The sequence below is a fragment of the Megalobrama amblycephala genome, linkage group LG24, assembly GCF_018812025.1.
Source record: "Megalobrama amblycephala isolate DHTTF-2021 linkage group LG24, ASM1881202v1, whole genome shotgun sequence".
Taxonomy (NCBI): domain Eukaryota; kingdom Metazoa; phylum Chordata; class Actinopteri; order Cypriniformes; family Xenocyprididae; genus Megalobrama; species Megalobrama amblycephala.
Window position 1 is genome coordinate 370,021 of NC_063067.1, and position 24,795 is coordinate 394,815.

The following is a 24,795-nucleotide window of genomic DNA, read 5'->3' on the forward strand; positions in this document are numbered from 1 at the left end:
GTTAAAGTTACCATCGTTTCTTACTGTATTCACGGAGACAAGAGCCATTGCTATTTTCATTTTTAAACACTTGCAGTCTGTATAATTCATAAACACAACTTCATTCTTTATAAATCTCCAACAGAGTAGCATTACCCGTTAGCCACGGAGCACAGCCTCAAACTCATAGAGAATCAGAAGTAAACAATATAACAGTATAGAATACTCACATAATCCGACGCATGCATGACGAACACTTTGTAAAGATCCATTTTGAGGGTTATATTAGCTGTGTAAACTTTAAGGCACTGTTCAAGGCAAGCGTGAGCTCTGTGGGCGGAGAGCACAGGATTTAAAGGGGCCACAGCATAAAATCGGCGCGTTTATAATGATGCCCCAAAATAGGCAGTTAAAAAAATTAATAAAAAAAAATCTATGGGGTATTTTGATCTAAAACTTCACAGACACGTTCAGGGGACACCTTAGACTTATATTACATCTTTTAAAAACATAATCTAGGGCACCTTTAATGGAATAACACCCAAAAAATTTGCTTAATTGCAGAAAAAGGTGTTTGTTAGTGACGTTCTTAAAGCTCCACACAGATTTACAGGCTTTTGAACACATTTAACTCAGAATGATGATGATCTGCTGTGAAAGAGAGGCTGTGAGAGGAGGAACACAGGAATATTGCCTGATCAGAAATGTAGAAGTGTGTTAAAATCAGTCTCAGATCAATGACTCAAACACACACTGTTCCGGTAGTGACATGAACATACGGGACACTTTTCTTACATAAAGTTTGATGATTTAACAATAGAAATATATATTTTTGTAACCTTCACTTTATTTACAAATAAAAATAAAAAAAATAAATAAAAAAAAAATTATTTCAGAAATTATTTCAATATAATTTTCACAAGTGGAAATTTAGTGTTTAGTGTTCAGGACAGACTCCTCTCAACTGAAAGTACCCAATAAATGATGATTTTATATATATTAATAGTACTGATATTGTAAATATTATTGTGGGATTCATCAGATAATAGAAGCATCTTAGTAAACATCTTGAATGTTTTTAAGCGTGTGTTGGTTGAGTTACAGCAGCAGAATGACTGTATCCGTGTGTCTCACAGTGTAAATATCTTTGTGTGTGTTTGAGGTTCCGCCCCGGTGTCCGGTTCTCTTTCGTGACGTCACTCGCTGGACTCTCGGCTGCGCGAGGAGAGGACAGGACGGGGTGGGGGGCGCGCGCACACACCGCGGCCAGCGGCGACTTTTTCCTCTATATTTTTAACTTTCTTCTCCCTAAAAACCTCCTCATCGGCCCCGAAACACGCCGGGCGAGCGTCCCAGCGGCTGGAGAGCAGCGTCACCGACGGGACTGCGGGCGATCGGCGCGCGCGGCCTCCGCTGGAAAGTTTCTCACCGGCGCTCGTGACAGCGGCTAAAGGACACCGGCGGGGATCTCGCGCGGCTCCGGGATTTAACGAGAGGGAGACTCGCCCGTCAGCCGCTCAAACAGTAGAGAAAATCCGTGTAAAACTGTCAGAGTTTGTGTGTAAATATAAATAGAGTGAAAGTCAGAAACGGAGAGTCGCAGCGCCCCCGCCCGCGTCCTCCGGTAACCTCACCGTGAAGATCTCATCCGGATCTACGGTTCCCGGTGAAGGTGAGTCATTTTCCCCCAAAGCTCAATGCTGTCAATCATCATGTACAGATTAACCTTTAAAATAATATAATGTTGATCCATCAGTGAGAATATGGAGGAGAAACTGCTCAAACTGAGCAAAAATGTGCAGATATTTATATTTAGGGGAGAGCGGGATAAGTTGTCACACTTTTCACACTGTCTATCATTCACTGAGCACCGTAATGGTATAAATGTCATACCAAATGAAAGAAGGAAGTCTTGGGCACATATGTTGTATTCATTACATTTTCATATCTTATCTCATTACGGAGTTGTAGACTGTTGAATAGAGAATGTGCACTTGTGACAATTTGCCCCATCGGGGGGTTAGGTTGTCACACTAGATTATCTAAAAATAAGAACACAACTACTTAATTGTTATTATTGATTTTAATTTTTAAATTCAAACCAGAACTGGAAATATAAACAATCATGCCTAGAGAATTTGGAAAAACAATTATATTAATCCAAACACATTAAGTGGCAAAACCACTTTACTTTGATCTTTAAACTCAAACTTTCTCTGGCTTGCACATAGATCCATGATAACTGAATGGAAAACTGCAGATAACTTGCCTAATTTAACATGTTTAATCTCTGAACATAACTGACTTAACATGCTGAACCTCTTTTTTGAGCATGTTCTATGTGTTTATTTATACTGGGGCAAGTTGTCACATGTGACGACTTGCCCCAAACTGACATGTGTGCTAATGTTGGCTAAATCTCAAGGTTCGCTCAGCATAGCACGTCAGCTAAAGTATCAAAAGACATGAAAAAGACTGTCTGTATGTTGTGCAAATTAATAATTTTTAACCTTCATACATAAAGTTGTATTGCATAAAATTTAAAGTGCAAATTTTTTACTTTTTAAGCCAAAAAATAAGAAAATTGTGCTAACCTCAGATTGGAGCGATCTTGACCACATGTGAACAGGAAGTCACACAAAGTGGCTATTTGATTCTCGAGATAGAGCCTCTAGTTTTGGAGTTATGAAGAGTGTGACAACTTACCCCGCTCTCCCTATATGATGAAATTCTGATGCTTGACATGTTTATTACAGTGACATAAAATGCATATAAATATGTTTGATATTTAAATGCTTATTTTTATGATGATTGAGGGATGAACACATAAACCTGATGATCATATTCATGATTGTTCTAATACATATTAATGGATAATCAAGTAAAGCTGCTTCAGTCCAGTTGAAATATGACTCATGAAATATGAAGTTATTGTTGTTTACTTGATAAAACAGTCTAAACCATCAATCATATTTGTGTATCAAATATGATTATAGGGTTAATGAGTTAGTTTTTATGATTAAAGCATTTACCATTAAAATCACTCCTGCATTTATTAAATCTTCCTATAATGAGGAATGATAGTATAATTATGAGCAACAGAGACACAAACATGTCTGAACAGATTAGTGTGTGTGTGTGTGTGTGTGTGTGTGAGAGTGTGTGTTTGTGTGTGTGTGTGTGTGAGAGTGTGTGTGTGTGTGTGTGTGTGTGTGTGTGTGTGTGTGTTCATTGTGACAGCTGGAGCAGCTAAACAGCAAACACACATGACATTCCTGTCTGCCCTTTAAACACCCTCTGACAGTGTGTGTGTGTGCGTGTGTGTGTGTGTGTGTGTGTGTGTGTGTGTGTGTGTGTGTGTGTGTGTGTGTGTGTGAGTGTGTGTGTGAGTGTGTAACAGTGAATGACTGAAGTGTTTGAGTTGATGTGAAGGATTCATCAGGTCAGAGTCTGATTGATTCAGTGCTCTTCTATTGATCTGACAGTGTAATCATTAAAGGATTAGTTCACTTCAGAATGAAAATCTCCTGATAATTTACTCTCCTCCATGTCATCCAAGATGTTCATGTCTTTCTTTCTTCAGTGCAAAAGAAATGAAGGTTTCTGAGGAAATCATTCCAGGATTTTTCTCCATATAGTGGACTTCACTGGGGTTCAACGGGTTGAAGGTCCAAATGTCAGTTTCAGTGCAGCTTCAAAGAGCTCTACATGATCCCAGACGAGGAATAAGAGTCTCATCTAGAGAAACCATCGGACATTTTATAAAAAATAAACATTATATACTTTTTAACCACAAATGCTTCGTCTTGCACTGCTCTGTGATGCTCCACGCATGACGTAATCATGTTGGAAAGGTCACGCGTGACGTAGGAGGAAGTACCGCGGTAAAACTACATCTCATTTTCTCCACCAACTTCAAAATCGTCCGACATCGTTGTTTTATCTTTTGTCGTAAAGGGCGTTTGACTTATGGGACATTCACATCAGACGCCTCTTGCACTAATAAATCACGCTATTCACACTTAGTTGGACGCTTGAACGTTTTGAGTTTACTCGCTTCATTCGCGCGTGAAATTCACTTCACAACAGACACAAATTCACATCATGGCAGGGACTTCAGACTCTTCCACTTCTCTCTGCACACTTCCTCTGAATAAACACATCAACTTCTCAGCAGGAAAGTAGTTGCAAAATACGGAGAATAAGCTCAATTTGACGGCTTTAGCTAGCTTGTAACCTATATAGCTCAAATTGAGTAAAGACCGTTTTTTACAACTTACCAGATCGTCCTCCTCACTCACTTTCTTCCAAGCAAGATCCTTTTTATTCCTGTTTCTATAAAAGTATGAAGATGTTTCGTACAGCGACGCTGATTTTGTCATTGTTGTTTCGGATTTCTGCCTCCGCTCGTAATCACGTCACTACTAGAGCAAGCTCCTGATTGGTTAACGCGGCGCGAATTAGGGCTGGGCGATAAATCGCCTTTGATAATGAACGCGATATTGCGTGGCTTATCAGTGAACTACGGCTCTGTCTATTAAATGCCGCTCCATCTGAAAGCAGGTGATGGCGATTTAGCAGCAATCAGGGAACCGGCTTTACTGACGAAATGCGCGTGACAATCGCATGCGATATATCGCCCAGCCCTAGCGCGAATATTCGCCAAAGTTCAGATTTTTTGTTGTTACGCGTGTCAAAGGCCCGAAACGCTCAATTCGCGCCGCAGGATGTCTATCGCGTCTTTGCATTGACTTAACATGTAAATCACTTGCGCTTAACGCTTCATTCGCGTCTGGTGTGAACGCACCATCAGTCTTTGAACGTTCGCTTTATAAACACTGGATCGGTACTTCCGCCTACATCACGCGTGATCTTTCCAACATGATTACGTCATGCGTGGAGCATCACAGAGCAGTGCAAGACAAGCATTTGTGGTTAAAAAGGATATAAATGTTTATTTTTTTTTAGAAAATGTCCGATGGTTTCTCTAGATGAGACTCTTATTCCTCGTCTGGGATCATGTAGAGCTCTTTGAAGCTGCACTGAAACTGACATTTGGACCTTCAACCCGTTGAACCCCAGTGAAGTCCACTATATGGAGAAAAATCCTGGAATGTTTTCCTTCATTTCTTTTCCACTGAAGAGAGAAAGACATGAACATCTTGGATGACATGGAGGAGAGTAACACTCAAGTGTAATATATCTCAGGAGTCACATGATGCTAACAGAACAGATTGGGCCTGTTCTTCTGCTCATTCAGAGAGTCATGTGAGATCTGAACGAAATCTCAGGCCTGTGAACGGTCCTTTTTGAAAATAATCATTGTGTGATTTATGTGACTGACATGTACACGAGTTTAAAACAGCGCCGTTGGCATGGCAACACACACACACACACACACACACAGAGGGAACACACAACTGGAAAGAGTTTCTCACTGTCCTGTCTTTCTGTCTTTGTGGATTTATATACGTATGGATCAGACTGTCGGTAGTGATCATTGTATTTACTGTTCAGTGCACTAGTCTTCCATTCTCAGAGGAACATTTCTCAACCCTGACGTCTGATTGGTCTGGAGAAACTCTGTGTACTGTGTCTCACCCCTGATTGGCTGTTGTTTTGTCTTTCAGCATGGCCGCCTCAGTGAAGGTAGCAGTGAGAGTTCGGCCCTTCAGTTCCCGCGAAAACAACCGAGATGCTAAATGTGTCATACAGATGCAGGGAAACACCACCTGTGAGCACACACACACACACACACACACACACACACACACAATACAGTTATTATTGTTTATTATTATTAATGTAGAGTTGTAAGCACATGTGTGTTGCTCCTCTCAGGCATCTGGAACCCCAAACAGCCCAAAGAAGCAGCCAAGAACTTCAGCTTTGACTATTCCTACTGGTCTCACAGCACGGTACGATCCTGCGCTGCGTTTGCTGCTGTCGCCCGCGCTCCGCGGCTCTGAACTCACTGTTGTGTGTGTGTGTGTGTGTGTGTGCAGGAGGACAACCCGGCGTTCGCGTCCCAGCGGCAGGTCTATCTGGACATCGGGGAGGAGATGCTGCTTCACGCCTTCGAGGGCTACAACGTCTGTATATTCGCCTACGGTCAGACCGGAGCAGGAAAATCCTACACCATGATGGGGAAACAAGAGCCTGGACAACAAGGCATTATCCCTCAGGTACACACACACACACACACACACACACACACACACTAGGCATGTGACGGTATCAAATTTTCATGTTGCAATTAATTGCTGAAGCTTTTATCACGGTATACGGTATTATCACAATATTGAAAAAAGTTGCGAAAAAAGTTTAATAAAGTTTAATTAAATAAGTTCTTTTGATTTGTAATGTTATTAAACAGTAATTAACATGAACTAAGAATAATTAATGCTTTATAAGTATTTTTCAGTTTGGTAATAATGAATTAACATGTTAACTAATGAAGCCGTATGTCTCAAAGTTTTACTGAACAATAACAAATAATCAGAACATTTCAGGGCATGTTGTAGTCCAGATTAAAATATAAAAATGTTTAAGTTTGAAAATAAATAGCCTATTAAGTATTAAGTATTTGGTGCTGTGATGAACAACATTGAGAACATTGAAGCATTTTAAAAACTTCACTAGCAGCTGCTTTGTTTGCGGGGTTTCCGGGGTAACCGCTGCATTTCTGCTGTTCCATCAGCGCCCTCTGCTGTCAGAGAGTGAACGTGCACTTTCATTCAGCGCGTTTGTGCACGTTGGGCTTGTTTACATCTGAGCGCACAATACAGCGATGTTGTGCATTTTATACGTTGAGGGGAAAGTATTCTTAAATACGTTATAAAATTTTTAATAATTGGTGATAAATTATTATTCACTGTATTTTGAAGAGCCCATGATAACAATATCGTGCATACTAATTATCGTGATATATCGCATTACTAAATATCGGCATATGTCTAACACACAGACAGACGAGTCTTCTCATACGTGTGTTTAATGATCGTGTGTCCATCTCTCTGCAGATGTGTGAAGATCTGTTCAAACGCACCAGTGAGAACGCCGACCCGGAGCTGTCCTACTCCGTAGAGGTGCTGCTTTACACTCCTGACATCACGATATGGGTTTTTGACGGCCGATGCTGATATCTGAGAGCAATATATAAAGCCAATATAGATGATATCACAATAACTGAATGTGACGTTGACACTGCAGTGTGTTGATGTGTTTGTTCAGGTGTCCTTTATGGAGATCTACTGTGAGCGAGTGCGAGATCTGCTGAACCCCAAGAGTAAAGGTGCGCTGCGAGTCCGAGAGCATCCCATCATGGGGCCGTACGTCGAGGACCTGTCCAAACTCGCTGTGACCTCCTACGAGGACATCAGAGACCTCATGGACTCGGGGAACAAGGCCCGGTATGTGTTATCCATACTAACATCAGTGTTACTCTTGAATTCTGATGAAATGTTCCTCAACGTGACTTTGATTGATTGATCAGGACGGTGGCAGCGACGAACATGAATGAGACGAGCAGTCGATCACACGCCGTCTTCACTATCGTCTTCACTCAGCGCCGCCGAGATCAGCTGACCAGCCTCGACACTGAGAAGGTGTGTTTGTGTTTCAGTAAAGTGTATGTTGGTGCATTCATGTCATGTATGTCAGAAAGAACATGTTTATTATCATTATTATTATTCATATTTTGTTGACAGTACAAAATATATTTCTGATAGAAAATATTCAGTTTACAGTGGCTTCAAGTTTCTGTATATTTAATTTAACATAATGTAACTTTATTTCAGTTAACAAACATGTTTATTGTGTGGGATTGAATGTGTGTGTGATTTCTGTGCGTTGTGTTCTCTGGCGTGTGCGTGTGATTTCTGTGCGTCACATGTTCTCTTGCGTGTGATTTCTGTGCGTCACATGTTCTCTTAAGTGTGATTTCTGTGCGTCACATGTTCTCTTAAGTGTGATTTCTGTGCGTCACATGTTCTCTTGCGTGTGATTTCTGTGCGTCACATGTTCTCTTAAGTGTGATTTCTGTGCGTCACATGTTCTCTTGCGTGTGATTTCTGTGCGTTGTGTTCTCTGGCGTGTGCGTGTGATTTCTGTGCGTCACATGTTCTCTTGCGTGTGATTTCTGTGCGTCACATGTTCTCTTAAGTGTGATTTCTGTGCGTCACATGTTCTCTTGCGTGTGATTTCTGTGCGTCACATGTTCTCTTGCGTGTGATTTCTGTGCGTCACATGTTCTCTTGCGTGTGATTTCTGTGCGTCACATGTTCTCTTGCGTGTGATTTCTGTGCGTCACATGTTCTCTTGCGTGTGATTTCTGTGCGTCACATGTTCTCTTGCGTGTGATTTCTGTGCGTCACGTGTTCTCTGGCATGTGCGTATGATTTCTGTGTGTCACGTGTTCTCTGTCATGTGCGTGTGATTTCTGTGTGTCACGTGTTCTCTGTCATGTGCGTGTGATTTCTGTGTGTCACGTGTTCTCTGCCGTGTGCGTGTGATTTCTGTGCGTCACGTGTTCTCTGGCGTGTCCGTGTGATTTCTGTGCGTCACGTGTTCTCTGGCGTGTGCGTGTGATTTCTGTGCGTCACATGTTCTCTTGAGTGTGATTTCTGTGCGTCACGTGTTCTCTGGCGTGTGCGTGTGATTTCTGTACTTCACGTGTTCTCTGGCGTGTGCGTGTGATTTCTGTGCGTCACGTTTTCTCTGGCGTGTGCGTGTGATTTCTGTGCGTCACATGTTCTCTTGAGTGTGATTTCTGTGCGTCACGTGTTCTCTGGCGTGTGCGTGTGATTTCTGTACTTCACGTGTTCTCTGGCGTGTGCGTGTGATTTCTGTGCGTCACGTGTTCTCTTGCGTGTGATTTCTGTGCGTCACGTGTTCTCTTAAGTGTGATTTCTTTGCGTCACATGTTCTCTTGCGTGTGATTTCTGTGCGTCACGTGTTCTCTGGCATGTGCGTGTGATTTCTGTGCGTTGTGTTCTCTGTCATGTGCGTGTGATTTCTGTGCGTCACGTTTTCTCTTAAGTGTGATTTCTTTGCGTCACATGTTCTCTTGCGTGTGATTTCTGTGCGTCACATGTTCTCTTAAGTGTGATTTCTTTGCGTCACATGTTCTCTTGCGTGTGATTTCTGTGCGTCATGTGTTCTCTGTCATGTGTGTGTGATTTCTGTGTGTCACGTGTTCTCTGTCATGTGCATGTGATTTCTGTGCGTCACGTGTTCTCTTGCGTGTGATTTCTGTGCGTCACATGTTCTCTTAAGTGTGATTTCTGTGCATCACGTATTCTCTTGCGTGTGATTTCTGTGCGTCACGTGTTCTCTTGCGTGTGATTTCTGTGCGTCACGTGTTCTCTGGCATGTGCGTGTGATTTCTGTGCGTCACATGTTCTCTTGAGTGTGATTTCTGTGCGTCACATGTTCTCTTGCGTGTGATTTCTGTACTTCACGTGTTCTCTGGCGTGTGCAGGTCAGTAAGGTGAGTCTGGTGGATTTGGCGGGAAGCGAGCGGGCGGATTCATCCGGAGCCAAAGGCCTGAGATTAAAGGTACCGCACTGATGTTTCCATCCGTAATGAAGAGGCAGCGTCTCCTTCTTTCACTCACACAAACTCTGTCTGTCCTTCAGGAAGGCGCTAACATTAATAAATCGCTCACTACTCTGGGGAAGGTCATCTCCGCTCTGGCTGAAATGGTGAGTTGATTCATATAATGATTTACCCGTCATCATCTACTGCTGCAAACCCGTATGAATGCCTGGGAAATACAGAAGTGCTCCATCTTTAGCAAAATGTTCACGCTGCTGTTTCTAAAGACAATGAAAGTGCATGGGATTCAAACACATGAAATGACTTGATGCTTTTGTTTGTCAGTCATTATCATTGTGTGGTAAAGGGCAGCGTGAACTTCCTGCTGAACGTCTCCTTCATGTTCCACAGAAGAAAGAAACTCATACGGGCTTGTAATGAGATGTCGTGTCATAGAGAAGCTGCTGATGTATTTCTGTACCATTTGAAGCCTTACTCTGTTAAATGACTGATGAGTGTGTGTTTGTGTTTATATGTGACGAACAGCAAACCAGCAAAAGAAAGAAAAGTGAGTTCATTCCGTACCGAGACTCAGTGCTCACCTGGATCCTGAAGGAGAACCTGGGTAAGACACTCACACACACACACACACATTCTCACACACACACACACACACACACACACATTCTCACACACACACACACACACACACACAGAAACTGTATTGGTTATGAAACGTGTGTGTGTGTTTCAGGTGGTAATTCTCGTACTGCTATGATCGCTGCTCTCAGTCCTGCAGATATTAACTATGAGGAAACGCTCAGCACACTCAGGTACATCAATCAATCAATCAGTCAATCAATGGATGAACCACCCATCAGTGCGACTGTCACAGCTTGTGTGTGTGTGTGTGTGTGTGTGTGTGTGTGTGTGTAGATATGCTGACCGTGCAAAGCAGATCCGCTGTAATGCTGTAATTAATGAAGATCCAAACGCTCGTCTGATCCGAGAGCTGAAGGAGGAAGTGAACAGACTCAGAGACCTGCTGCTGTCACAAGGGCTGAGCCGACTGATGGCCGCTCCAGGTACACACACACACACACACACACACACACACACACACACACGCACACACATCAGTCGACCACAAAAAACATGTTTAAAATGTCTCTCTGTTTGTCTTTTAGCTGCTGAAGTCAATAATAACCGTGTTGGCGTCACTCTTATGCCTGCTGATCCCGCCTCTAATGGAGCCCCGCCCACCTCTGCACCTGTCACAGGAGAAGGCCACGCCTCCGAGAGTGACCCCGCCCCACTGGATGGTCACAGCCAATTAGAAGAGTTTCAAGGCGAGATGATTACCAATGAGGAAGCAGTAGAGAGACTGAAGGTATGAGAGGGCGGAGCATGAATTAGTCACACCCTGACTTTAACCAGTCAGCATCCTGCGCTCAAACACAAACCATTAATGTGTGTGTGTTTGTGTGTGTGTGTGTGTGTGTGTGTGTGTGTGCAGGAAACAGAGAAGATCATCGCTGAGCTGAATGAGACGTGGGAGGAGAAACTGAGGAAGACTGAGTCTATACGACTGGAAAGGTAAAGCGCGCTGGTCTTATGGTGTCAGGTGATACTGGACACACACAGTAACGTGATCATGTGATCCGTGTGTTTCCATGGGCAGGGAGTCGATTCTGGCAGAGATGGGTGTGTCCATTAAGGAGGATGGAGGAACTGTTGGAGTGTTTTCACCTAAAGGGGTCAGTACACACACACACACACACACACAGCTGTGTAATACGTAAACACTCAGTGTACAGATACTTTCATGTGTGTGTGTTTCAGACTCCTCATCTGGTGAATCTAAATGAGGATCCTCTGATGTCCGAGTGTCTGCTGTACTACATCAAAGAGGGTGTGACCAGGTGACTGAATCAAAACCATTGTGATCTGGTTCAGACCGAATCAAAACCGTTGTGATCTGGTTCAAACTGAATCAAAATCATCATGATCTGGTTCAGACTGAATCAAAACCATCATGATCTGGTTCAGACTGAATCAAAATCATCATGATCTGGTTCAGACTGAATCAAAACCATCATGATCTGGTTCAAACTGAATCAAAATCATCATGATCTGGTTCAGACTGAATCAAAACCATCATGATCTGGTTCAGACTGAATCAAAATCATCATGATCTGGTTCAGACTGAATCAAAACCATCATGATCTGGTTCAGACCGAATCAAAACCGTTGTGATCTGGTTCAGACCGAATCAAAACCGTTGTGATCTGGTTCAAACTGAATCAAAATCATCATGATCTGGTTCAGACTGAATCAAAACCATCATGATCTGGTTCAGACTGAATCAAAATCATCATGATCTGGTTCAGACTGAATCAAAACCATCATGATCTGGTTCAGACTGAATCAAAATCATCGTGATCTGGTTCAGACTGAATCAAAACTGTTGTGATCTGGTTCAGACTGAATCAAAACTGTTGTGATCTGGTTCAGACTGAATCAAAATCATCGTGATCTGGTTCAGACTGAATCAAAACCTTCGTAATCTAGTTCAGACTGAATCAAAACCATCGTGATCTGGTTCAGACTGAATCAAAACCATCATGATCTGGTTCAGACTGAATCAAAACCGTTGTGATCTAGTTCAGATTGAATCAAAATCATCATGATCTGGTTCAGACTGAATCAAAACCGTCGTGATCTGGTTCAGACTGAATCAAAATCGTCGTGATCTGGTTCAGACTGAATCAAAATCATCGTGATCTGGTTCAGACTGAATCAAAACCATCGTGATCTGGTTCAGACTGAATCAAAATCATCATGATCTGGTTCAGACTGAATCAAAATCATCGTGATCTGGTTCAGACTGAATCAAAACTGTTGTGATCTGGTTCAGACTGAATCAAAACTGTTGTGATCTGGTTCAGACTGAATCAAAATCATCGTGATCTGGTTCAGACTGAATCAAAACCATCATGATCTGGTTCAGACTGAATCAAAATCATCGTGATCTGGTTCAGACTGAATCAAAACTGTTGTGATCTGGTTCAGACTGAATCAAAACTGTTGTGATCTGGTTCAGACTGAATCAAAATCATCGTGATCTGGTTCAGACTGAATCAAAACCTTCGTAATCTAGTTCAGACTGAATCAAAATCATCATGATCTGGTTCAGACTGAATCAAAACCATCATGATCTGGTTCAGACTGAATCAAAATCGTCGTGATCTGGTTCAGACTGAATCAAAATCATCGTGATCTGGTTCAGACTGAATCAAAACCATCGTGATCTGGTTCAGACTGAATCAAAACCATCATGATCTGGTTCAGACTGAATCAAAATCATCGTGATCTGGTTCAGACTGAATCAAAACTGTTGTGATCTGGTTCAGACTGAATCAAAACTGTTGTGATCTGGTTCAGACTGAATCAAAATCATCGTGATCTGGTTCAGACTGAATCAAAACCATCGTGATCTGGTTCAGACTGAATCAAAACCATCATGATCTGGTTCAGACTGAATCAAAATCATCGTGATCTGGTTCAGACTGAATCAAAACCGTTGTGATCTGGTTCAGACCGAATCAAAACCGTTGTGATCTGGTTCAAACTGAATCAAAATCATCATGATCTGGTTCAGACTGAATCAAAACCATCATGATCTGGTTCAGACTGAATCAAAATCATCATGATCTGGTTCAGACTGAATCAAAACCATCATGATCTGGTTCAGACTGAATCAAAATCATCGTGATCTGGTTCAGACTGAATCAAAACTGTTGTGATCTGGTTCAGACTGAATCAAAACTGTTGTGATCTGGTTCAGACTGAATCAAAATCATCGTGATCTGGTTCAGACTGAATCAAAACCTTCGTAATCTAGTTCAGACTGAATCAAAACCATCGTGATCTGGTTCAGACTGAATCAAAACCATCATGATCTGGTTCAGACTGAATCAAAACCGTTGTGATCTAGTTCAGATTGAATCAAAATCATCATGATCTGGTTCAGACTGAATCAAAACCGTCGTGATCTGGTTCAGACTGAATCAAAATCGTCGTGATCTGGTTCAGACTGAATCAAAATCATCATGATCTGGTTCAGACTGAATCAAAATCATCGTGATCTGGTTCAGACTGAATCAAAATCATCATGATCTGGTTCAGACTGAATCAAAACTGTTGTGATCTGGTTCAGACGGAGCTGTAGGAGTCACTTTGACATCAGATTACTTTGAAAATAAATTGTGTAAAAATAAAAAATCTAATTTAAATTCTCTGATCTGATGATTGATTGTTTATGGATCATCTGTGCTGATATATTCATCAGTGTGTGTGTGTGTGTGTGTTTATAGGGTTGGTCAGAAGGATGTGGACATTAAGCTCAGCGGTCAGTTTATTAAAGAGCAGCACTGTGTGTTTTACAGCTACATCAACCACAACGGAGAAGGTAAGAGTGTGTGTGTGAGTGTGTGAGTGTGTGTGTGTGTGTGTGTGTGTGAGTGTGTGAGTGTGTGTGTGTGTGTGTGAGTGTGTGTGTGTGTGTGTGAGTGTGTGAGTGTGTGTGTGTGTGTGTGAGTGTGTGTGTGTGTGTGTTTAGCGCTGCACAGTAAGCTGGTAGTATCAGTTCCTGTATAGTGAATTCAGAACCTGCAGTAGTGATTCATCCACACCATAATAGAGGAAAAGCTATACTGTAAATTCCATTTTTATAGGATTTAATGGACTATACGCACGGAGCGTTCTTTATAACTTCCGCATTAATATAATCCAGCTGGAAAACGTCCGGTGAGAGTCATGTGCTGGTGTGTTGAGCATCAGTAATACTTAGTTTATAATCAGAATATAGTCACTTAAATAGTCAGGCACAGCATTAATTTACTTATTCAAACATAAGACGGCATAAAAAATAAATAAATGAAGACGTTCCTCAGTGTTCCTCCTCGACTAAATTCAGTTCGACCATCAGTTTTCACACTTTTATGTGAAAAAAAGCTTCAAAAATGGAATATTTATTGTGCACTTTAGTTAGATTAACTGAATAAATGTGTGTTTTCACAAGTGTGCTGAAATCATTGACTGACAGCTGCTGTGATTATAAAGAGAGAGCGGCGCTCGCTTTCTGTCATTCATTCACAAGAAAAGTTTTGTTTTTCAGGAGATTTTCTGAGTATTTCATACTTCACATTGACAAAATGTGTTTTTAAACCTAGTGATTTTATAATGTTTAATATTTAGTCAAAAGCGAAGTGAAAAACGATTAGAGGAAATGGCTGATAAATGCTACTTTGCCGCCACCTGCTGGTTAAAGTGGTAATTATTGTCTTTTTTATTTTTAAATAAGTGTTTTCTATCAAATGTTGAATTTCCTACATTTTGAAACGTTCGGTTTTACAACGGGGACAATCTCAGAAGGATGAACAAATAATGTTTGTGATCATCACATTAAAAATAACATTTGAAGTGCTGAAGTGTGTCTAATTACAGATACAGCGTTTTTAAACGCTCCCAATAGCTTCGTCTTTATTGCAATCAATAAAACTGGTTTATTGGCAAATTAGGTAAATGTGATAACTGCATTAAAATATGAACACAACATTATAAAGTCAACCATTGATGGTTTTGTGTCGATGTACAGCGAGTACAGAATGAACAGCTGACAGTTCACCGGAAATGCCCGAGCTGACTTAACCACAACCAGGAAGTAACCGTGCATATAGTCCATTGGATTCTGTGATTTCATCTGCGTTTTCAGCATCACAAAATCACACTGAAGGCAGAATATATAGATGTGTGTGTGTGTGTGTGTGTGTATTTGTGTCAGTAACACACACTCATGTACTGTGCTGGTTTTCTCTCTGACGGTGGAACAGTCGCTGGGATTTGACACAGGTATCATCTGAACGATCATCATTCATGTCCTTCCTCCTCATGCTCCTCCTGTTATAAATGTCACTTCTGCTCGTCTTTCACTCGTTCAAACAGTCTTTCTGTGTGTCAGTCGAGTTTCTCTGTGCTGTTTATGTGCTTCATTAGCATGAAACCAAACCACTGGAGCGCTCCGACATCCCACTGTGACTCATTTCAAATGATGTTATTTGCATGTGAATGAATCCTTGACCAATGAAAGCTGCTCGACCTCATTTGATCATTTCCCTTATTTTAACTCATGTTGTGTTTGGGTCATTTTGACCCAGAAAGGATGCTCTTTTTCTAGTGCTAGTAGGATAATATAAGTTTATAAATGTTTGGTGATAATACAGTGTAATGAGAGATGTTAAAAAGGCAAGTCATTTTTGACCCGGAACATGAAATTAGGAAGTGAAAGGGTTAAACTTGATGGACACTTTCATAACAAGTGCGGCCTAACATGAGCTGGGGTCTTCTTCGGTCAGCTGTGAGCCCCGCCCTCCTCATTAGCATACCGTATCCACCATCACACCGTGCTCACGCAGATCCCTCACTTCCTGTGTGTCTGTAGTGGACGTGACTCTGGAGCCGCTGGAGGGAGCGGAGACGTACGTGAACGGCAAGCAGATCAGCGAGTGTGTGCGGCTCAGACAGGGTGAGTGTGTTTGCGTGAACTTGAGCCCGCCGTCCTCGTGATCACCCTGAGCTCAACCTCTCGTGTCGCAGGCAACCGCATCGTGATGGGCAAGAACCACGTGTTCCGATTCAACCACCCGGAGCAGGCGCGTCTGGAGCGAGAGCGCAGCAGCTGTCTGGAGCAGCAGGGGGAGCCGGTGGACTGGAACTACGCTCAGAGAGAACTGCTGGAGAAGCAGGGCATCGACATCAAACTGGAGATGGAGAGGAGGTCAGACGCTTTTCTTCTCTATTGTGTCGCATTTCTGAGTGAAACTGCTTTGCAAACAAGAATAAATGTAGGGCAGGGCTTGATTTTGTCTGTGGGGAATTGATTGGATGGTTTGCTATATATGTGAGTGACAGGTTGCCCCGCCCTCATCATCAGAGAAGAGAAGAGATGCTGCAAGAGGAAGATATTCTGATTCAAGATTATGAGGAACATGAATTTAACACAATAATGATGTGCAGCGATAAATCATTTATGATAAACTCTGCAATATTACATAAAAATACAAGAATTTTGATCTCATGGTGACTAACAGAACACTACATTTTTACAAAATTTAAAAAAACAACAACTGTATTCTATTTATTATTATGATTTTTTTTTATGTTACACTTTACAATAAGGTTCCATTTGTTAACTTAATTACATTAGTTAACATGAACTAACAATGTGCAATACTTCTAAAGCATTAATTAAACAACATTTAATCCTCTGCCGCTGCTCGAATGGCGGTCAAAACTTTTATATAATTTAAATGAATCTACTTTATTTTAGTTAGATCATGTTTTTTATTTAATATTTAATATTTTTAGGAGATTTTATGCTTCTAAATTACATTATGGAATAATTATGATCCATTTATTACCCATTAACTCTTTCCCTGCCAGAGTATTTTAAAAAAAAGAAGCATTTTTGTTAATTTACTGTAAAACTGTGGGGGAAATCAAAGCCATAAATCTAAACAAGGTAAACTCCAAATTTGAGGTTGATATCTCAAAAAATGAGCTTTCAGTCAGAGTTTGTTTGGGTGCAGTACCAAACGCTTCCACTAGATGAGATTCGCTTCCCATTCGTTTTCAATGCAGTTCATTTTTGATGGCAAACAATACAAGAGTGACCTTTTCGAGTCATGTCCATGACTTTTTTGTGTTCACATATCAAGTCCCAAAACCTTGACCAAGTTTCATGCCATTCTAATGAAGTAAAAAAAAAACGAAGCATAAAAATTTTCAGTCAAAAATGACCGAACAGCTCCAGAGCGTTAATAAAGGGTTATGTTAGTGTTTTTCTGGTTTTACTATGTCAGAAGTTAGTTTGAAGTCTGTAACTAAAACTCCAGATGATCATCAATGTCCTGTAAGTAAAAACTGGACATGAAATATTGATTTGAGTTGAAATATTCAAAACTCAATGCTTTCGTGAGGGAAAACAGTTTCAAGCAAGCGATTTTAAAACAAAACAAGTTCAAACAAGACAAACATTTTTTGTACAATGTACAGGCACATGGCTTATTACACCAAATAAATAATTATGTGTACATGAAATATTGAAATTTCACCTCTGTTTTGAGCTATAAGTGTGCATAACAGTTGTTCTGGGAGCAAGTCAAAGGAAGTGTTATTGTACAGTATTACAAATGAGGTTTTGAGAGGTTTAGCTCACTTCTGGGTGCAAAGTATGGTTCAGTAGGTGGACGTGTGCTGACTCCATCTGTGTTTGTCTCAGGCTACAGGATGTGGAGACTCAGTATCGGCGCGAGAAAGAGGAAGCAGATCTACTGCTGGAGCAACAGAGACTGGTGAGAGACACAATCACCTTTAACCCGCTGTGGCGGTCGACTACTGCTCTAAACCACCAGACACGATTCATGTGTGTGTGTGTGTGTGTGTGTGTGTGTGTGTGTGTGTGTGTTCAGTACGCAGATTCAGACAGTGGCGATGATTCTGATAAACGCTCATGTGAAGAGAGCTGGAGACTCATTTCCTCCCTGAGAGAGAAACTACCAGCTAACAAGGTATCAGACACACACTAACCTAAACATAAAATATAAAAATAAAAACTTAACGTATGTTCCTGCACAGAAGTCACATGTTCATCATTCATGTTTCCTAACCGTGTGACTGTTTCAGGTTCAGTCCATCGTGAAGCGCTGTGGTTTACCCAGCAGCGGCAAACGGCGCGAGCCGCTCCGCGTCTACCAGATCCCGCAGCGCAGGAGGATCAGCAAAGACCCCGAGCAGGTGACCATGAGCGACCTGAAGCTGCAGGCGGTGAAGGAGATCTGCTACGAGGTGGCGCTCGGAGACTTCAGACACTCGCGGCGCGAGATGGAGGCGCTGGCCATCGTGAAGATGAAGGAGCTGAGCCGCATGTACGGCAGACGGGACGCGGCGGAGAAGGACGCGTGGAGGGAGGTGGCGCAGGACGTGTGGGACACGGTGGGCATTGGAGACGGGCGGCCGCAGGAGACGGACGCCTGCGCAGACGGAGAGAACGGAAGGAGCGGCGTGTACGACCTGAAAGCACACATCGACAAACTGACGGACATTTTACAAGAGGTCAAAGAGCAGAACAACATGAAGGACGAGGAGATCAAAGCCCTCCGAGACCGAATGATGAAGATGGAGAGCATCATACCAGGAGTGCAGGTAAACACACACACGCTCACATACACTACGTTCCAAATGATTATGCAAGTGACATATCAGTAAGATTTCAGTAGAATAAACATTCAGATTTTAGTTTTTCTAAGAAAATGTTTGTTTGTTTATTTATCCATGTCTTTTTAGATAACTGGTATCAATCTCAGACAAAATAATTTGCCAGATCTATGGAAACCCTACTTAAGAGGTTGTTCCACATTATTAAGCAAGTCACAGTTCTCATGCAATATGAGGAGGAAGAAAGACCTTTCTGAAGATGAAGAGCATGAAATGGTCCAATGTTGTGCAAAAGGCATGAAAACAACTAATATTGTGTGAAACTGAGTGGAGATTATCGAATTATCATAAGATTTGTGAGTGATTTAGAGCACAGCAGAACTCATCAGATAAAGGCTTATTAATGAAAGGTCCTGTCAAAAAAATTAATTGCATTAAAAGGGCAGCTATAAAAAAGTCAGTGTTGAGCAGCAAACAGATATTTGAAGCTGCTGGTGTCTCTGGAGTCTCAAGAAGCTCTTCATGCAGGCGGGCAGTTGTGCGTAAAGATGCATTTTAGACACTCCAAACCAAACCTCACAAAGAGAAACATTTACAGTGGGTTTAGAAATACATTTTCAAACAGTTTTTTTGCTGTGGTGTTTTTTTGCAGCATGGGATAGTGCATAGTGCACTGTATTTCAGAAGGCACTATCCTCCTTTTTATATCATAGCTGAAAATGGCCAGTTATGAACTTCACATATTGCTCTGGAGATTGCACATATTTTTATAGCTGCCCTTTTAGTACAATTAATTTTTTTGACAGGAACTTTCATTAATAAGCCTTTATCTGACCGAGTTCTGCTGTGCTCTAAATCACTCACAAATCTGATGATAATTCGATAATCTCCATTCAGTTTCACACAATATTAGTTGTTTTCATGCCTTTTGCACAACATTGCACCATTTCATGCTCTTCATCTTCAGAAAGATCTTTCTTCCTCCACATATTTCATGAGAACTGTGACTTGCTTAATAATGTGGAACAGCCTCTAAGTAGGGTTTCCATAGATCTGGCAAATGATTTTGTCTGAGATTGATACCAGTTATCTAAAAAGACATGGATAAATAAACAATAAACAACACTTTCTTAGAAAAACTAAAATCTGAATGTTTATTGTACTGAAATCTTACTGATATGTCACTTGCATAATAATTTGGAATGTGGTGTAGACACAAAGTGTTCAGTAATTGTGTTTGTGTTCGTGTAGGACGATGATGAATCAGAGGATCTGAGCGCAGACGGCGATCAGGGGCGGGGCGACGAGGAGGATGGGCGTGGCTCTCTGGAGCTCCTCCCCAAAGAAGAGCGCGTGTCGCGGCTGATGGAAGAAGACCCCGCCTTCCGGAGGGGCCGCCTGCGCTGGCTCAAACAGGAGCAGACACGCCTGCACAACCTGCAGCAGCAGCAGATCACCAAGCGGCTGCGCAGAGGAGGCGGGGCTGTGGGTGGGGAGGGCGTGGTCCACCTTCCCGGAACGGGACGCTTCATTCCCCCGCAGGACTGCAAGCTGAAATTCCCCTTCAAGAGCAACCCACAGCACCGGCTCTCCTGGGGACCGAACATGTCCGCCGCGGCAGACGAGGACCGAAGCCCCGTCCCCGTCCCCGTCCCCGGCATGCCCTTACTCCCTCTACCGTTCCAAATGCCGGTCGTCATGCGCGCGCCCTCCCCCAGTCGGCCCTGGCAACCTCGCCACTACAGCAACGGTAACTATGGAAACGGCAATCACGTTCCCCAGCAACAGCACTGGCGCTACAGGCGAAACTCGCTGGACGGCTCCACCATGCCTGGCAACCAGGGTTACTACAGCAACGGGCACCACCAACACAACAACGGCTCGCAGCAGACAGGTCGCGGTCGCTATCGGCAACAGTCGCCGGGCCCTTGCGTACGTGGGGAGGGGGCGTACATGCAAACGTACGTCAATCATCAGCGACCCGCTGCCCAGACCTACCAGACTCTACCGCACGCGTTCACTGATCAACAGCACGGCAAACACCAAAAACCGCAGGGCTACGTCACCCCGCCGCGCATGAGACGGCAGTACAGCGCCCCCGACCTGAAGAGCAAAGAAACGCCCGTCTGACGCCTGCGCGTTCGTTCTGTTCTTGTGATGTCATGAAATACAAGCAGTGTTGTTTTGATGGGTTAGTAGGTTAGTTAACAGTCTTGTGTCGTCAGACTATCAGTAGAACGAGTTCATTTTGCCCTAGTACCGCCCACTTCAGACAGGAAGAGAGCGTCAGGAACGCAACCGGAACCATAACTATAATGATAAAGTATTAATAAAATCTGTTCCAATTCTTCAAGAATAGCAAAGTCCACAGCACAACTATAAAAATGACGACATCACTTTGAGAATGATTTTTTCCCGATAAAACATTGACAGCCAATCAGAATCCATCCTTAAGAACTCGAGCATTTAAAGCAGCAGTCGACAAAACTTGTAATAATGAACAGAACATTATGGTGTGAACGCTGATATATATCGTTATGGTTATCATTCATCAGGTCTCGAGTTTTATTCACACTGACTCTTGATCATCCAATCAGATTAGAGCTTGTGATTTCTGGAAAGCTCTCGTGATTTTAAGTGCAATATGCATGTGTGGGCGGTCCGAGACTTGTTAACCCAAACTGACCCAAACTCTGGTAACGCACAGTCTCCACGTCACTACTCAGCTGTTCTTGGTGTCGTTCAGTATCACGTACCTCTCAGAAATGATTCTGCCCCGGATTGGTTGTGCATCAGATTTGCACTAGTTTTGGGTGTTTGTATGTTCAGCCTCAATGTGCCTTAATGAGACGCCAATAACCTCAGAGATCACTGACAGAAACGCCGTGAGAGTGTGTGTGTGTGTGTGTGTGTGTGTGTGTCTGAGATCTGAGATGCAGCAGGAGGAACTTCTGATTCATGGTTCTTTTGAACCGGTTCTTGTTAATGATTCATCTGACTGATTCACACCAGAACACCTAGAAAGAACACTCTGGATTCAGTATGTGTTCATATAGATGCTGTTCATCACCAGCTTGAATCATTTTAACTCACACTACAGTTTTTCATTTATTTTATATTTTCAATTTATGTTTTTTTAAAGCCAAACTTTAGTGGAATAAACTGAGCCAGATGATAATTGTTAAACAACACAAGACTTCATCACATCACACTCGTCCACCTGCAGCAGTAGATCCACCTCATTTAGACACTTTACAGCTCAAATGATGAATTTATTTGAACATGTTCATTTACCAGAAATTATTAAACTGAAAAACAAATAAATCACAGAATGACTCAAATCAAGAACCGGTTTATTGAAACGAACCAGCCTAACAAACTGATTCACTGAATTGATTCAGATTAGTGGAGAGAAATGAGAAGAGCAGCAGTGAGGAAAGCAATAGTGTGTAGGGCTGGAATGAGTTTACACTGATGATTGACAGCTGTCAATCACTGATAATGATGATGATGATAAAGAAAGTGATGTTTAGAGTTCAAAGGTCAATGAAATGGACATGTGGAGTGAAGATGCAAGTCGTGTGAGTTTTAGAGTTGATGTTTTTCAGGATTTCTGTGGATTATTTTTAAAGTTGCGAGTGAACATGCTGATGACGGACTCAATCAGATGGCAGAAATATTTTTTGCTATTTATTTGGATTATGATTCCTGTGCCTTTGTGCCACAGACAGTCGTTTGATCAGGTTTGACAATATTTTGAGTGGCAAATCTGAATCAGTCCCGCTTGCATGAGGCTGCAGTGGCGCATCATGCTGGATGCTCACTGCAGGTTCCCACTGGAGATTTCCAATAGAGATTTTCAGTGGAGATTCCCTCTGGAGATTTTCAGTGGAGATTCCCTCTGGAGATTCCCACTGGAGATTCCCACTGAAGATTCTCTCTGGAGATTCCCTCTGGAGATTCCCACTGGAGATTCCCTCTGGAGATTCCATCTGGAGATTCCCTCTGGAGATTCCCACTGGATATTCTCTCTGGAGATTCCATCTGGAGATTCCCTCTGGAGATTCCCACTGAAGATTCTCTCTGGAGATTCCCTCTGGAGATTCCCACTGGAGATTCCCTCTGGAGATTCCCACTGGATATTCTCTCTGGAGATTCCCACTGGAGATTCCCTCTGGAGATTCCATCTGGAGATTCCCTCTGGAGATTCCCACTGGATATTCTCTCTGGAGATTCCCTCTGGAGATTCCCACTGAAGATTCTCTCTGGAGATTCCCTCTGGAGATTCCATCTGGAGATTCCCTCTGGAGATTCCCACTGAAGATTCTCTCTGGAGATTACCTCTGGAGATTACCTCTGGAGATTCCCACTGAAGATTCTCTCTGGAGATTCCCTCTGGAGATTCCCACTGGAGATTCCCTCTGGAGATTTCCTCTGGAGATCCCCACTGGAGATTCCCTCTGGAGATTCCCACTGGAGATTCCCTCTGGAAATTTCCTCTGGAGATTTCCTCTGGAGATTTCCTCTGGAGATTCCCACTGGATATTCTCTCTGGAGATTTCCTCTGGAGATTCCCACTTGAGATTCCCTCTGGAGATTCCCACTGAAGATTCTCTCTGGAGATTTCCTCTGGAGATTCCCACTGGATATTCTCTCTGGAGATTCCCTCTGGAGATTCCCACTTAAGATTCTCTCTGGAGATTTCCTCTGAAGATTCCCTCTGGAGATTCCCACTAGAGATTCCCTCTGGAGATTTCCTCTGAAGATTCTCTCTGGAGATTCCCACTGAAGATTCTCTCTGGAGATTCCCACTGGAGATTCCCTCTAGAGATTTCCTCTGAATATTCTCTCTGGACATTTACTCTGGAGATTCTCTCTGGAGATTTACTCTGGAGATTCCCACTGGAGATTCCCTCTGGAGATTCCCACTGGAGATTCCCTCTGGAGATTCCCACTGGAGATTCCCTCTGGAGATTTCCTCTGGAGATTCTCTCTGGAGATTTACTCTGGAGATTCCCACTGGAGATTCCCACTGGAGATTCCCTCTGGAGATTTCCTCTGGAGATTCTCTCTGGAGATCCCCCTAGAGATTCCCACTTTAGATTCCCACTGGAAATTCTCACTTGAGATTCCCACTGAAGAGTCTTACTGGAGATTCCCAGTGGATAATTCCTCTTTATATTGCCACTTAAGATTTTCATTGCAGATTCCCACTGGATATTCCCACTTCAGATTACCACTGGATATTCCCACTTCAGATTACCACTGGAGATTCCTATTTGAGATACTCACTGGTGATTTCCACTCACTGGAGATTCCCACTGTATCCCATCAGACAGAGCAAACGAGACGCGGGGTTCTTGTGTTCAGTGATGTCATGTTAACTGTGTCGCAGGTGGGCGGGGTTATGCGAGATTACCTTTAGACATGACATCACTCAAGTAGCACAGGAGCATTACTGACCGTGACCTTTAACACTTCAGGACAATCTTCCGACTGTGCCGTGTGTGTTTTGATGATGATGATGATGTCTCTTATTTACCCTCGCAGACTGTTTCCTGCCGTAATATGATGCTTGTTTAGTTTCATCATGCCCTCTTTGGTTTGATTATGATTTAATTGATTAATGTGTGTTTGTGCCGTCACGTATGTTTATGGAGGAAATCCGCTGAGTTCATTTGCACAAACACACACATGCATTCTTCACTTGCGTGTGTTTTGTTTTTGTTTTTTTTGTTTTTTTGAGGTTGACGTTCTGTTTCCGACATGATGAACCTCACATGTGTCATTGGACACAAGCTGCCGCTTCTGTTTCTGCTCTTCTGTTGCTCTTTTATTCTGGATTTTGAGTTACTTTTTGAGTTTTAAAAATGTCTGTTTAAAAACTGCAAAATGTCATTAAAGGAAAATGTATAAAAACAACATTGTTTCTGGTGTTTTTGTAGTTGTATCTCCTCAGTGTCTGACTGAAGAAACTGCAGAATAATTCTGTTGGTGTTTGT

At 42.4% G+C, this 24,795-nt stretch overlaps 1 protein-coding gene across 1 annotated transcript; it reads left to right on the forward strand.

Moving 5' to 3' along the window:
* The first annotated feature begins 1,141 nt into the window (after nucleotides 1-1,141).
* Nucleotides 1,142-24,715, forward strand: si:ch73-375g18.1 (kinesin-like protein KIF1C). Its single transcript, XM_048178881.1, has 23 exons — nucleotides 1,142-1,651; nucleotides 5,610-5,713; nucleotides 5,821-5,897; nucleotides 5,985-6,164; nucleotides 7,002-7,067; nucleotides 7,213-7,391; nucleotides 7,475-7,586; nucleotides 9,461-9,538; nucleotides 9,619-9,684; nucleotides 10,064-10,142; nucleotides 10,272-10,350; nucleotides 10,454-10,602; nucleotides 10,705-10,907; nucleotides 11,034-11,113; nucleotides 11,199-11,274; nucleotides 11,360-11,439; nucleotides 13,894-13,988; nucleotides 16,020-16,103; nucleotides 16,175-16,355; nucleotides 17,859-17,931; nucleotides 18,049-18,147; nucleotides 18,263-18,781; nucleotides 20,045-24,715. The coding sequence occupies exons 2-23, from the start codon at nucleotides 5,611-5,613 to the stop codon at nucleotides 20,921-20,923; spliced, it is 3,537 nt and encodes a 1,178-aa protein (XP_048034838.1). The 5' UTR covers nucleotides 1,142-1,651; nucleotide 5,610; the 3' UTR covers nucleotides 20,924-24,715.
* The last annotated feature ends 80 nt before the right edge of the window (nucleotides 24,716-24,795 follow it).